The following is a 16350-nucleotide window of genomic DNA, read 5'->3' as shown; positions in this document are numbered from 1 at the left end:
ACATCAGCATGGCCTCAGCTCAATTCTACAGCACTCTTCTGAAAAATTAGTATTTCAATTTAAACAAAAAGCAAGTAAACATGTATTGCTTTTCAATTGGAGACAAGAGAATTTAGGAATAATGTTTAATTCCCACATGTGGGATTATTTAATTATTTAACAGAGAATTACTGTACTATGTATCCGAGATAATTAAGGACCCAAGAGAACTCATTTATTAAGATCAATATACTACTGTATATTGATTTTATACCGAATTATATAAACTTTAAGCTATCAGTTATTAAAATTAGCTCTTGATTCCTTTCTGTTAAAGCCCATTATCAAGAATTTCTATATTAAAATCTTAACTAAAAAAGCAGATATTATTAATTTGTATTTGGAGAAATACCTTCACTCATAAAACTTTTCCAAATAAATTTAAACTTAATTAGGCACCGATTTTAAAGTCTTCATTTGGTGGATGTATTTTTACTTGCACATACAAAAAGTTAGCTTCTGCCTTTTCTTTACTGCTAAATTAATTTGGATTATTATAAAAAATATTTTGAATGAAGTTTTTAGTGTTAATATCCATGACTATGTTCTCATCAATTTACACACACACACACACACACACACGCACGAGTTTAGGTTAACATTGATGATGTTATACCCATGTCTCAGAGCACCAAAACACCCAGTGAATAAAACCATGAAAAACCTGTACTTTAAAGGGCGTCAACTAACCATTACAGATCAATGTTTTTACTAAAATTTTAAGAATAATTTGGAAAGACAGGTCCATATCAAATGGCATGCTTTCGTATTAAACAAACAAAACATCACTACATACAGACTTCCCTTTCCATTAAATAAAAAACTGATGAGTAGTCTCATTTTAGACCACTCTTATCTTGACTTTGAAACATAGTCTCACCAATTTCCAAGCAAATTTTTGAGGGTCCCTACTTTTTTGAAGAATCTTTAGACTTCATGTGAGGAGACCAAGATCTCAGAAGTAACTGAAAGATCTCATCATCAATCTCTCCTACAACATGATTATGCTTTAAGAACCCTTACAATGATATTACAAGAGGGACCATTATACTTTGGTACACTAAATCTCTAGCTTTCCATTAATAACTACCAGCCTAAAAAGAAATATTATGATCCTTACCTGTAAGGATTTAAGGGAAAGATTTAATATAAAGTAAAAAATGCGAATAGAAACAGGTCCACTTTGTTTAATGTTGTACAAAAAGTATGGGTAGAACCAAAAGTGAAATATACATTATCACATTTGTTTACGCCACTATTTAGGACAGTTCTTCAGATTCACTTTACTATGCAAACAATATAAAGTTATGAGGCAATCTGGGAAAAAATAAGGGGGAAGGGAACAAAAAGAAACTTCTTATTCTGTTTATTCTTCTACATTGTACAGCTGTGCTCACAGAGACGGCTTCTTTTACTCTTCCCCGGCTCAGGAATTCAGTTGTAAATAAAATTGAACCTGAATTTTTTTTTAAAAAAGAAAAAAAATCCTTTTTATTAATGGGATAATTTTCATAGATCATTAATTTAAAAAACAAAGTAACAGTTGATATCCAATATCTGCCTCACAAAAATACAGTAAAGTACACAAGCATAGAGAAACCCAGGACCTAGTTTATTACTCATTATGCTATCTATAATAGAGGGGTAATATGCTAAGCATAATCAAAGAAATTCAACATTTTACTTTTCTACATTTGTACACCTAATATACTCCAACAAGATCTCTTAGTACACCCTTCTTCTGATAAAAGACTTCAATACAAGTAACCCAGCCAAGTATTCCTTCAAAAATTGCAAATTTCAGTACCAGAATGGCTGGTACCATATTTACAGAAACAGCTATTTCCCTAAAATCTGTTTGCATACACACTTTCTAGGTTTGTAATACCACATGAAGTCAAAAGCTTATAATCTGTATCTCACCATGTCTTAATTGCCCTAAGCTATCTCTTTAGCTAAGCCATTTTAACTTATGCAATCCTAAATGTGATTACCTGTATTTCTTACTGATTTAAAATATGGTTTCTAAAATAAAAATGTACCAGAATCCAGAAAATGATTACTTCTTGATCTTTTCAGAACAGTCTATGTCTTCAATACACATCAATGTATTACGATACCCCAACATTCTTTACCTGCTCAAAAGCTGAGGAAGGCTGGAAATGATAGGTCCATATCCTGGTGCATTGTCATATAATTCAAACAATGGCGCAGCTACCAGTTTGTAATTTTTGGGGACTGCAAACAAGGCTAAAATTAAACAAAGAAATTAATCTTTACAATTTGTTTTTTAAAACAACACAATTGCAACAGATGTAGCATAATGCTTTAACATTTCTTTTCTTTTTTTTTTTTTGGCTAGGCAATGGGGTTAAGTGACTTGCTCAGGGTCACACAGCTAGTAAGTGTCAAGTGTCTGAGGCTGGATTTGAATTGAGTCCTCCTGACTCTGGGGCTGGTGCTCTATCCACTGCGCCACCTAGCTGTCCTCTGCTTTAACATTTTCGAAGTTAGTTTTTTGTTGGTTTCTTCTTAATGAAATTAGAAAGATTTCAAAAACATTTTGGGGAAAAGATTTTGCAAATCTATTTCAATGACCTCATTTAAGTAATATTCTTTTGTTTACTGCTTTTAAACTAACTGCCCTTATAGAACAACACTAATATCAACTTAAAGCATCTTTGTTCATTTTTTTAAATTCTGACAATCTATGTGAAACATGAGGATATTAGCAATAGTTTGTTGTAAGAGTTAGAATAACAACCCTGTGATTTTTATTAAAATTATAATCCTCAAGATACATTAAAAAAACTAATCAGTTTGAAAAGCTATTCAGTCCTCCCTATTTCCCCAACAGGAATAATGCAGTAATAATTATAAAAATGAGTACTGATGTCTGAACAATTACAGAAACCAAGCGGTAAAATATGTATTCAGTGCTTAGTCAATTTCAAAGTAATCTGTATTTAGACCCAGCTACTTAAACTTTTCCTTCTACTATACTTTATGACTGATAGGTGTACAGCAGTGGATAGAGAACTGGCTTCAGAGTCAGGAAGTTAAACGTCTGCCATCTCAAATACAGTCAATATCTCAGTATACTAACAAACAATACATAATTAGTATATGTGTTAAGTAGGTAATTCCTTTAATATCAAACTGATGCCTTGAAATTACCAAATGTCCTAAGGTAGTTTTCTTGGAAGTTCTAAAGAACTTTTTAAAAAACTAAAATAAAATATTCTGAGTCTTAGTAGTAAAACTGAGTCAGCAGTAAACACTTACCTTTTTCCTGAAGCTGAACCAAAAAGAGTTTTTTGTGCTCTTTAGGCTTTGTAATATGTGCTGGAATATATGGGTACTGAAACAATAAAAGAGAATTAAAAGTAAATCACTAAAAGCATCTGAATATATAGCCTGTAGATTCCAGACTTCAGAAAAATCATAAAAATCTTTTATGACTTTTAAGTAAAACTTGATTTAAAAAACAAAAATCCATGACTTCCCTTCCTCCATCACAAAATTAAATTTTCTAAAATTCTGATGTGCTTGTTTTAAAATGTCTTTATGAAGTAATCATTTATCAGGAAATTATACAAGGACACAAAATGAGTCTGGCTGTGTGACTCTGGACAAATCATTTAACCTTTTAGTGCCCCAAGTAACCCTCTAAGATTGAATTGCAGAGAAGGTACCAATCTGCACTGATAGAAATTCCTCACCAGGGATACTCCCACATTGATAAAAATACAGGTCTTAGCTCCCCAAAGTATATTTTACCCAGAGTTATCCCTACTTTGCAGTAACCTAAAGCAAACTGCTTCTACCCACTGGTTTCATAATGCTGCATGAATCAGGCAAATGAGCAATGACAGAAAAGATAGCAGATGAGTGAAAAGATGGTTTGTCCAATTGATGTTTAAAAAAAAAAAAAAGATTCAAAGTTCATACACATAGATGCAGCTATAAATCATGGCCAATAGAAAATGGCCTATCTCCTATGTATCTCCCTCAGACTACATACTATCATTTTATGATAGTTTCCTCTCTCTGATAACTTTTACCTGATTTTACTTGTACAAAAATCTTCTATGGGGAAGGATATAGGCAAGGTAGAATGTTATACACCGTGTACTCTTTGCTACTACACAATATACTAAGGTACACATTGCTAGTTTGAACTTAAGCTTAATACTCTAAGGCCAAACCTTTCCACTTCTTGTCTTTTGACCTTTCCGACATCTCTAATTTTCTCAGGGAATTTTCACTAATAGAACAAAACTGAGCCACCACTCTCTAAGAACTTCAGAATTTAAGGGATACTTTTATATGAAAGGAATTTAAGGGGTATTTCTACATGAAAATTTAGAGAATACTTTTCTTCTTAAGCTTGCATTTCCACTTTCTTGAGAACAAGATATAAAACTGATATTATATATGGCAAGTCTAAATGAGTAATATCATTAGTATACTTAGGAAGTACCTTGAAGGCTCAACCAAGATTCAGTTTTTAAAGAATTCTTTAACCAGGTACAGGATAAACATGTCAAGATTTCCTTACTGGAAAAGCTCACACTATCTCCCACTCTGCCAATCTGACAAATTACTACTAGAGAATTCGATAAATAATTGCCAGTAACAAACTTCCCATATTATCTAAAGGGGGTGGGTAGGGGGAGGGAAAGGGTTTGGTAAGGAATCCCAAGCAAAATAAAACAAAATCTTAAGCCTCAGTTTTAGAGGTGAAATGTCCCCAAAATGGTAAGAAAACAAGTTAAACCAAGCTTGTCTCTAAAGAAATAGGGAAATATACCTCCTTCCCTACTTTGAGGTGTGAATACTGCACATACTGGCAGAGCTGATGCGCTTGTTAGTTCCCCTTTTAAAAATTCTTTGTTACAATGAATCACTGTGTAAGAGATGGTTGAGAGACTATATGAAGGTTATATAAAAACAAGATTTCAACAGAAGTTTAAAAGAAAAAAAGGCAATCTGATATTTAGCTAGAGTAATAGGGGGGAAATATAATTCACCAGTTAATGCACACAGCATTAAACCAATTGGTATATCTGTTTCAAAGAAATGTTAAAGGTATGCAACTCTTTTTAAGATGAAATTATCTCTACTTTAGCCATATGAAAAAAAAAGTTATCTTTTGGTTTTATACCACCTCAATTTTCCAATATTTCCTTCATCCACCTGCCTGCTAAACAACCATCCCTTATAATAAAGATTTTTTTTTAATCAGCAAAGTTAACCAACATATCAACTAAGACTTACATTATATATGATATTCCACACCCGAAGTACCTCCCTTCTGAAGAGGGAAGATGTATTCTTATATCTACTTTGGAGCCAAGCTTGGTCATTACAATTTCTTGGTATTCCATTTCCTTAATTTCATTCTATTTGGATTGTTGTAATCATTGTGTATCCTGTTTTCTTTGTTGTGCTTACCTGACTTTGCACCAATTCATGTAAGTCTTTCTCTGCTTCTCTTCATATATCTCCTTTCTTGCAGTACACAACTATTCCATTATATCATGTGCTACAACTTTGTTTGGCTATTCTCCTATCAACGAGCTTTTACTGTTTCCAATTCCTATCTACCATAAAAAGTGCTATTCTAAGTATTTTGACATATATGGGATCTTTCTTTTTATTACTCACCTCCTTGGATATGCACATTTTAGTCACTTTCTTTGCACAATTTAAAACTGTGTTATAGAGTTATATGAAAATGGCTGAAAAAAGGAACTTACATTTTGCCTCAAATACCCAACAATTTTAACTTATGACACTGACCTGTGGGGGTTCAAAATTTGGTCTCCACCAGTTACCAATGCAGTCATCAATGACCCAATCTTGCAGAACTCCATCTTGACGACCCAGTATCTATCAAAAAGAAATAATTTACAGTTAGTAAAAAACTAAACGTTATACAGATACTGTATTCCTAATGGTAGGGACCACTTCTAGCAACATCATTGGTCGTAAATATATGATTAAAGATTTTCCAAACTAACAATTTGTCCTCTCTAAAGGATTTTGCCTGCTTACTTTGTGCTGTCAAACCACAGCATTCATAATTAGTTCAAAATTAATAATCCTAACTGACTGCTTGAGGAGCAAACCTGTTACTGTTTTCTAAATGTACAACAAAATTGTGGAGATGGTAACCCCTTTAAGCCAGCCTGTCTGAGATTTTTTTCCAGAACCCATTAACCAGTTTCTTTTACCATGACTTCTATAAACTGGCCATTTCAGCTAGTGCAAACAAGTGGCCATATCAATATTTTTCACTAAATTCATCCAAGATGTGTTTCAGGTATGTTAAAGAACTTCTGCCCAATCAGCACAGAAACAGCTTCTTCATTTTACCAAACAACTGCTCTGGTATCCTTCTGATACCTTTTCTTAAACAAAAACCCAACCTAGAACAAGTTCTAAGAGTTACTGTGTCTCAAGAAATACACTGTCCTGTATATTTTTGCCACAAAGTATTCAGCACATGACACTAGAATGATTTTTTTTAAAAGGTAAGAAACTTAGAGTCACAATAATTATTAAAGGGGAGATAACGCAAAGGATAAAGATTTAAGGGGCAGCTAGGTGGGGCAGCTAGGTGGCGCAGCGTATAGAGCTCTGGCTTTGGAGTCAGGAGAACCCAAGTTCAAATCCAACCTCAGACACTTACTAGCTGTGTGACTCTGGGCAAGTCACTTAACCCCAACTGCCTCACCAAAAAGGAAAAAAAAAAGGAGAGACATTATAAAAAAAAAAACAAACCACAATTTGCCATAACTTCTGTGGTTAAATTTTAATCAATGAAAACTAAAACTTCAATGAGACAAACAAACTTCAAATAAATCTAAGTCACTTATACATGAATGATCCCAATTACTCAAAAATTTGATAGTATTTGTATTAAAATAGTGAAGTAAAAGAAAATACCTCTGTCATTAAACGTTTGAGTCCTTCTACTTCATCTTCTCCTGGATTAAGTTCACCACCAGGTCTGTGGAATGACAGTCAATTGTATAAAATTTTAACAAAAATGCTACAATATTTGTTTTGTCCAAGAAATCACAAGAGTGAAATTTTAATTTCTAAATAAAATATGCCAATATTTGAAATACCAGACCTTAAAATATTCAGAAGAACACTGTGAAAAAGCTACAGTATTAATACCTACTTATCTCCTTCTTCACTCTGGTCTAAGATGAAGAGGTGGCTCTTCTCATTGCCAAAGTAAACCTTATTTTATGCATCCTTGGTCCTATCTCCCTTCTGACTTCTCCAGCCAGATATCCCTTCCTTATCCCTATCCCCCAACTCTCCTGATTAGCCTTATCTTTCTACTGGTACCTGCCCAGCTACCTAGAAACATGCCCCTGGCTCACCCATTCTTAAAAAACTCACTTGATCTAGCGTCCCTACTAGCAACTATCCTGTATTTCTACTTCTTTTCTTGGCTAAGTAACTGAGAAAGCCACAAACACTATGCAATTCCATTCCTCTCATTTTATTTTCTAAATTAAGGGTGGGGAACCTGCAACCTTGAGGCCACATATAGCCCTCTAGGTCCTCAAGTGCAGACCTCAAGGTCAAGAGCCACACTTGAAGACCTAGAAGGCCACATGTGGCCTCAAGGCTGCAGGTTCCCTACCCCTGTTCTAAATCCTTTTGTCATGTGGCCTGCAATCTTACCACTTAATTGAAAGAGGCCCTCTCTAAACCTCTTTAGGGCAAAATCTAAAGGCCTTTTCTCAATGTGTATCCTTCTTAATCTACATGTAGCATTTGACACTACTAATCCTCTACCTAGATACACTGTCCTCCCCAGATTTTCATGACATTGCTCTCTCTTGGTTCTCTAAACTGTCCATGTGCTCCTTCTCAGCCTCCTTTGCTGGTTCTTCATGTCATGTCTACTAAGCAGTAATGCTCTCCAAGGCTCTGTCCTTTCTCTCTATGCTTTCTCATTTGGTGATCACAGTTCAATTATCTTCTCTATGTAAATAATCCCCAAAACCATACAGTGTCCCAAAAGCCTTAGTTTAGCTTTAAGATTTAATATTTTAAGCTATTAATAGCTTAAAACTACACTAAGACTTTTGGGACATCCTGAATATCCAGCCCTAGCATCTCTGCAGTTTTGCATCACTAAACTACCTTTAGGACAACTTGAATCAGATGTCCCCTAGGCATCTCAAAATCAACATGCTCAAAATGCAACTCATTATCTTTCTTGTAAAACCCACCTGACTTCCCAGCTTTCCTATTTCTTTTGAGGGTATCACCATCCTCTCAGTCATGATGCTTGCAATTTTGTCTTAGCCTTTACTGCTCACTCTCACACACCTCACATACCCAATCCATTGACAAATTTTGTCATTTCTACCTTCATAATATCTCTAGTATTTGTCCCCTTCTCCCCACTCACAGAGTTAGGTTATCATCATCTCATTTGAATTATTGCAATTGCTTTCAAGCTGGTCTCCCTGCTTCAAATCTCTCCTACTCCAATCTATTCTCCATTCCACTGCCAAAGTGGTTTTTCTTTTTTTCTTTGCACTTAATAGTATTTTATTTTTTCCCAATTACATGTAAAGACAGTTTTCAACATTCATTTTTATAAGATTTTGAGTTTCAAATTTTTCTCCCTTTCCTCCCCTTTCCCCAAGACAACAAGCAATCTGATACAGGTTATACATGTGTAATCATGTTAAATGTATTTACACAATGGTTGGTTGTCCTTTGTTCTCAAAGAGGATCAAAATGACATCACTATGCTAGAGTCAAATTACATTGTGTCCAACTGTGGCTGATCAGATTAATTGATGACCTCGGAGTGTTCTACTACGGGTCGGGCACAAATAGTCCATGTGAACATTTAGAGTGGATTCTCTAAATTTGCGCATCTTGTGTTTCTTTTGAGCTATTTCAATTCTGCTTTGCTCATAGAGCACAGCACCTTCTCTGATGTGGGTCATATTTTCACAGTAGTCATGTTATGAAAGAAGAATCAGAACAAAGGGGGAAAAACCATGAGAAAGAACAAAAACAAAAAAAAGTGAAAATGGTTTGCTTTGATCTGCATTCAGACTCCATAGTTCTTTCTCTGGATGTAGATAGCATTCTCCATCACAATTGGAATTGTCTTAGATCACTGTATTGTTGAGAACAGCTAAGTCTATCAAAGTTGATCACTGCACAATGTTGCTATTACTGTGCATAATGTTCTCTTAGTTCTGTTCACCTCATTCAGCATCAGTTCATGCAAGTCTTTCCAGGTTTTTCTGAAATTTGCCTGCTCATCATTTCTTATAGAATAATAGTATTCCATTACATTCATATACCCAACTTGTTCAGCCATTCCCCAATTGATGGGCATCCTCTCAATTTCCAATTCTTTGCAAAGTGGTTTTTCTAAAGCACAGGTCTAACCACCTCATTCCCATTGCTTGATGAGCTCCACTGCCTCTTTATAAGCTCCAGAATCAGTGATGTGCATTTCCTCAAGCAAGCCACATCTCCCATCTCCAATCTCCATGCCTTTGGATGGGCTATGTCCCATGCTTTGAACTCTCTCCTCTCTCTTTACCTCTACCTAGTGGTTTCCCTTCAAGCCTCAGTTTAAATTTGACCTTCAGCAGAAGTCCTTCTCAATCACCCAGATGTTACTGCCATGCCCTTCCAACTCTGAAGAGATGTCACAGGTACCTACTTATTCACATTCTCGAATCTTCCCCAAAAGAATATATCCTCCTTGAGGACAAAGACTGTTTTCTGCCTTTCTTTGTATCCCCAGCACTTAGTAGTGTCTTGCATATATTAAGTGCTTAACAAATGCTTACTGACTACCTCTTCTATTTAGAAGTTGAAATAATAAGCTTGATCCAAACTCAAAATAATTTAATTTTAAGGGTTTTAAAACCGATAAACTTCGATTCTAGAAAGCTGAACATTCAATGGCAACATAAAATGAACATCTGAAGCACTGCAAAAACCTATTCAAACAAATCTCATTATGTATGTCAGCTTTCCAAATAAAAATTTATCTACCAGCCATCTGCCCACCCCCATTCTTTTCTCAGGTGAGGATACACTGTCAAGCAGAAATACAGTTTAAGGAAAACAGAGAATAGTGAAGCTGCTGTACAATGGCTCTCTTCTTTCACTGCAGTGTAATAACTGGCTCCAAGAATCCTCAACAGTAATCTTTCTTTCTAGCACAGTCAGGTTGAATAGTTACTAGCCAAACATATATTTTCATGAGGAATGAAAGATTGTGAACCTAAATAGTAAAACTAAACTTTTGTTAACAAATGCTATAAACAAAATCCCATGATACCTAAAGGGAGGAAGGGGAAGAGACCATTCATCTTCAGCTAGAAATATCGACTTGTTCACATAAAAAGTAATGCCATTAAGTACAGTGATTAAACTTGGAAAAATATATTTTAAAGAAGTTCAATATGGCTGAATATCTAACATTGTTAATAAATAGAAATGAACTATATATTCTACTATTTAAAAAGCCAGGCAGTAGAAAGACTGCTGTATCTTCCATCTAAAAACAGTAATAAATAGCAATTTTATTGAAGGAAAATCATTTCACTGAATCATAAATGCTAGTATTTTACAAGTTGTGTCATATAGCAGTTTTGAGAAAGGCAACCTGATTACCAATTTTCAAACACTTACAGTTTGAAAAAAGTTGTGCCCAGTTGCAGGAGTAACACGTGGGGTAAGCGGTGCTCGTGCACAATCAGAACACCCTCGACCGTCCGCCTCATTCCAATCTTGTCAAACTCTTCCCTCATCCTCTGAAATCGAGCTGCGACAGAGCTGTCCTTTTCATAAAGCGGCTCTTTTGTACCAAAGGTATAATTTGTAAGTGGGTATCTGCAAACAAAATAAAGTTTATAACCTGAAATGATAGATCACAATCACAATCACAACAATCTACTATTAGATTACTATTGCCTACCATTAGGTTATAAACTCTCATGGCATCTAGCATAATACTTAATTAAAAATTGGCTTTCTTTAGGATTTTAAGGTTTGCAAATTTTAAAATCCCATTAACATCCCCCACAACCACACTATGAAGCAGATCCTAAAAAGCCTGGAAAATGAAGTTCAGGGACATTAAGTGACTGGCATAGCTAGTGTCAGATGACACTATATGTTTTTATGTTTGTGTGTTTATGAATATTTCTATATACATATATGCTATCATATACACAACAATATGTTAGTTTGGTTAACACGCATAATTCCATTAGTACTGGTAAATATGGGTGTGGAAACCTGCCTGACCAATGCAGCTTTCTGGGATAACTCAAGAGTTTTCTGGGGGCACTGAGACGTTAAGTGACTGGCCCATGGTCATACAGCTATTATGTGTAAGAGGCTGAATTTGAACCCAGCTAAGTCTTTCCGGCTTTCTCTTTACCATATTATGTTGTCTGCCTCTCACTTTGTATAGAGTTGGTGTCAAATATCCATTGTACTTCCATACACAAATATACAATCCAATTCTATTATAAAAAGCTCTCAAGTGCTATCCAAATTATTCTGCTTAAAAATCTTCTCATATAGTGTGATGTTACAAACTATAGTACGAGTTAGTATCAGGTTTAGGAGTAATCCTATATAGGAATGCCAGTCTTCTAAACAGATATTAACCAAAGACCATCCATCTCCTCCTTAGTTCTTTTATAAATTCATAAACATTATGGTCAAGAAAATACAATGCCAAAATGAGATCATTTCCCCCAAAAGGAAGCTCTCCTAACCAACTTCTCAATCACCATTTGTCTAGTGATTTTCTGCTAAGATCAAAGCACCATAAGGAGAAAACTGTTCCTCAAAAAACCATATTCTTGGGTTTACTGCTTTTCCCAATTTTTCCTTCTTTAGCCACACTCTTTCCACCACATGCAATCAAGCTGAAATGTACAAAGGATTAACTAGAGTGATTTCAGCGTACAATTTATGTACCAGGCAAACCTCACTGTGTCACTTTCTAACCCTACTTCCCTTGTTCAGAACCTGGTGACTGCTGACATTTCTCTTCTTTTTCAACCCTCCTTCTACCAACTGGCCTGAGAGGAGTTCTCTCAGCTCTTTAAATCTTGAACATCTTTTTCTTAGGTCTGCTCCACTGTAACTTCAGGTTGAAATCAATTGCCAACTTCCTCACAAACTGGGCTGGGGTCCCTGTATAGCCTTCCCCTGGTTAAACCCCTAAGGTACTCTTAGCTGAACCATACCAACTCCATCAGCAGTTTCATTACTCCAGCTGTACTCTTCCTGTGCTCCAGTTTATGTTTATACTTTTTATTAAGGCTTTTCTGAAAGGATATCTCTCAGACCATTCTATTTTTCGATCAATTTATCCTGAATTCTCTCTCCACTTTCCAGTTTAAAAGTCATTTTAATTTTTCAGTTCTTTTGTCCCAAATTACAAACCCATACAATCAAACCTGGAAATACCCAGTCCTCCAAACAGACATCTACCAGAGGGATGATTCACAATACACATTAGCATCTTAAAAGAAGTGGTAATAATAACAACAACAACAACAACAACAATAATAATAGCTAGATTTATATAGGCTTTAGGTTTGCAAAGCACTTTACATGTGTTATCTCATTTCAACTTCACAGCTCACTGTGGTAGGTGCTATCATTATCCCCATTTTACAAATAAGCAAACTGGGAGAAACTGGTTAAATAATTTGTCCTTCATCACATGAGTAGTGTCTGAGGCTAGATTTGAATTCATGTCTTCCTAACTCCAGGTCCAGCTCTCTATCCACTGCATCAATTAGCAACTTAGTGGAGGGAGAGCTGGCAAAAAAGTCAGGAAGACCTGGGTTCAAGTAATGCTTCTGACACAAAGTCTGATCCAGGGCAAGTCAACTTTTCAGTGCTCCCAGGCAAGAGACAGGGAGGAAAGGAAAAATGAAGGAGGGAAGGAAGAAAAGAGGAAATTCCTTATACCAAATCACAGATATGTCCCTCACCCATGTTAAACAGTAGATATTCAGGCCTTGAAAAATTCAGGATTTTTGTAGGAAAACTTGAAAAATCTAGGATCTTACAGTTCATTTGATCCTCTCTACTTGCAGGTGGCTCCTCCTCCTCAATCCAAGTGTTCCCTATACTTTGAGGAGAACATTTTTACTATATATATATTCATTCTTAATTTACCAAAAAATTCTGACAGTAGCAGGTAACACACTGTTTCCCTAATCCATAACCCTAATGCCAAAAAAGAAGAAATAGAAATCTAAAACCAAACACCTTGATATTTCTAAATTAGATTATTGGCACTTTCTCACTTCAAATTAACTCTTAAATGACAGGAAAAATACAGCAAAATTCATTAACACATGTAATGGTTATTTGGGTATAGGGCTTACCACCATCTTTAGACGCTATACAGCTACACAGTAAGATGTAGTCCCTACTCCCCTAGGTCATCAAAGTGAAAAATTAAAAATCAAAAGACAGATCAGTTATGAAAATTATTCCTAAAAGGTTCTTTAAGTAATATTTTTACCTACATTCTTTTGAGGGGCAACTAGGTGGAGCAGTGGATTAGAATACCATGCCTGAAGACTCATCTTACTAGCTGTGTGACCCACTTGATTCAGTTTGTCTCAGTTTCTTCACCTGTAAAATGATCTAGAGAAGGAAGTGGCAAACCATTACAGTACCTTTGCCAAGAAAACCCCAAATGGGATCACAAAGAGTAGGACACAACTGAAACTCAACAACAAAAATCATTTTGAAAGGGAACAAAGGATGAAGCTTCTTTTCAGTTTAGCACCACCCAGAACAATGTTTCTTGCCCCCCAAAACAATGAAAACTTGAGTCTACTAAGCAACAAATGTTTCTGAATGTAGTTAGTCCCCAACTTTTCAACAAACTGTTCCAAGATTGTTAATTTTTAGAACTGAGAATGCATTTTCTCATATAAATGTCATAAATGTTGGTTGTTTCCAGGCTAGCCCACAAGTCTATTTTCATAGCATCCACTGGAAGTTATTAGTGAATATTAATTCTGACCATATACACATAAATTAGAGGATTAAGCAGCTCATTTTGAATGCTTTCAGGTTGGGGGGGGGAGGGTCTGACAACAGCTCTAGGTATTATTTTTAAATTGTTGAGATAAAAATCAGCAGACTACATCTTACTCCAAAATACCAAAGACACAAGCTAACCTTTAAGTTCTTTGCAATGATTACCTTTCCTTTTATTTCTTAACCAAATGCAAATTTAAGGGGCCTTATTTTTTCCATTGCCTACATTTGTCAGCTTTGTAATATTCAGTAAATGACAAAATGAAGAGTAATTCCCACAGAATAATATGCACACTCACTCACTGATTAGTAAAAATGTCTGCTGCCCATTTGTTGGTATGAGATTCCAAACATGAATTATCTGCCTGATAGAATCTGCATTTCAAAAACTTTAACTTTTCAGTTTATACAAAAACTTTAAGGCATATTCATTGTAGAGAATGCATTATACATGCTTTTCTAGGACCAGTATCTCTTGGAAAAGAATGATGTGTTCCCATAGCAACAATGCAGTACCACACAGCAACCACATGCACTACAATGTGCCAGGATGCTGGCCTAGTGGAAAAGGGAAGCAATATCCTTGAAAGAAAAAGCAAAAAACAGACCTCAAGCTTCCTCCCACTTGCCAATCCAACGGAATGTCTAAGCAGGGACCACCGAAAGAACCCACAATACATGGGAAACTTGGTAAATAATGAAGTTGGCTGCCAGAAAGAGAAAGTTGACTATTAGTGCCTCTCTCAATTAGGTGCCCAAAGATTATGAAAGGGACCTTTTATTTTTATAAAATTTTTTTAAATGGAAAAAGTCATCTCCCCTTCTGAACCTCATTTTAGACTAGATGTTCTCAGAATGTCCCTTCCCTCTACTTACTATCTCCAATTTATCCTGTATATACCTTGTTTGTACATATCTGTTTTGTGTGTCATCTCCCCTATTAGACTGTGATGTGAGCTCTTGGAGAATGGTGTTTAACACTGTCTGTAGACTTGATAAATCTTTTGCCTCTCTTTGTATCTCCAGCGCTTAACACAGTGCCTGGCACAAAGCAGGTGCTCAGTAAATGCATACTGACTCACTTCCCGGCTTTATAGTCTATGACTCCCAGTTCTGTCATTTACGCCTGGTGTGACCATGGGTTAGTCAAGTCCTTCATAACCTATCCTGCCCCCCTTCCAGGCTTATTACACCTTACACCTACCTCCCCTACTTACTCTTCGATCCACTGACAGTGGTTCCTAGTCATTCCTCACACACAAGCCACTCCATCTCCCAACCCTGCGTATTTTCTCTGGCGGTCTCCCATGCAAGTCCCAGCTAAAATCCCACCTTCCACGGGAAGCCTTTCCCCGAATCCCTTTAATGCTGGTGTCTTATCAATCGATTCCCACTTATCCAATATACGGCTTGTTTATGAAAATTTGCTTGCACATGGGCTTCTCATCATTACGCTGAGATATGGCGGAGGGCTGGGGCTGTCGCCAGGGCTCAGCTCCGTGCCGGGCGTACAGAAATGTTTACTGACAGCCTAAAAATGTATTCTATTTCCTCCATTGGAGATTTAAGGACCTGGAGTCTACGATGTCCTCAAGTCCTCTACACCTGTGATGTTTAGGTCGGGGGGTTCGGGGAGAGGAGGGCGGCCTGCGGTACGCCCACCCGTAGAGCGAAGAGCAGAGCGCGCCAAGGCGAGGTGGGGGCGCCAAGCCCACGGGAGCCCTGGGCTCGCGGGGCACCGACGGCGCGCGCCTCAGGAAAAGGAGTTGGGGGCGCGCTCTGGAGGAGGGAGGGAAAAATCGAAGCGGCGTCGGGGGTGCGCTCGTGGCGTGGAGGGAGTTGGGGGCGGCGGGAAAGCGTGAGAAGGGCGCACGTCGCGGCCCGAGGAACGGGATGATGGGGGGGTGCCACTCACAGGTTGATGGTGCGCTCCAGGGTGAGAGGCTTGGTCTGCTGGATGTATTTGTTCCCGAACTGGTTCACACCCCGGGGCCACCCCGTCTGGGAACGGTTGGGCGGCACAACAGACATGCTGGCGAGAGAGGGCGTGGGCGCGAGTGCTGACAGGGGCAGACGGAAGCCGAAAGAAAGAGCTGCTCCCCTTTGAGGCCGGATTATAGTCCCACTTCGGTAACCGCTACCGCCATTAACATGGAGGCAAAGAGAAGGGGGGCCGATGGTCGCCGGAAGTGCGCTCTGACCTAT

The 16350-nt window shown here is 37.1% G+C and overlaps 1 protein-coding gene across 1 annotated transcript; it reads right to left on the bottom strand.

Annotated features, from left to right (window-relative positions):
• Window positions 1-1210: 1210 nt before the first annotated feature.
• Window positions 1211-16329, bottom strand: NUDT21 (nudix hydrolase 21). Its single transcript, XM_027869398.1, has 7 exons — window positions 16061-16329; window positions 10750-10950; window positions 6994-7057; window positions 5845-5934; window positions 3325-3400; window positions 2175-2289; window positions 1211-1495 (listed from the first exon to the last, which is right to left on the bottom strand). The coding sequence occupies exons 1-7, from the start codon at window positions 16174-16176 to the stop codon at window positions 1474-1476; spliced, it is 684 nt and encodes a 227-aa protein (XP_027725199.1). The 5' UTR covers window positions 16177-16329; the 3' UTR covers window positions 1211-1473.
• Between the last annotated feature and the right edge of the window lie 21 nt (window positions 16330-16350).

Source organism: Vombatus ursinus, unplaced genomic scaffold (assembly GCF_900497805.2).
Source record: "Vombatus ursinus unplaced genomic scaffold, bare-nosed wombat genome assembly UNPS02014793.1, whole genome shotgun sequence".
In the NCBI taxonomy this organism is placed as follows: domain Eukaryota; kingdom Metazoa; phylum Chordata; class Mammalia; order Diprotodontia; family Vombatidae; genus Vombatus; species Vombatus ursinus.
Note: the sequence above shows the minus strand (reverse complement) of the source record. Positions and strands in the feature narration are given on the sequence as shown.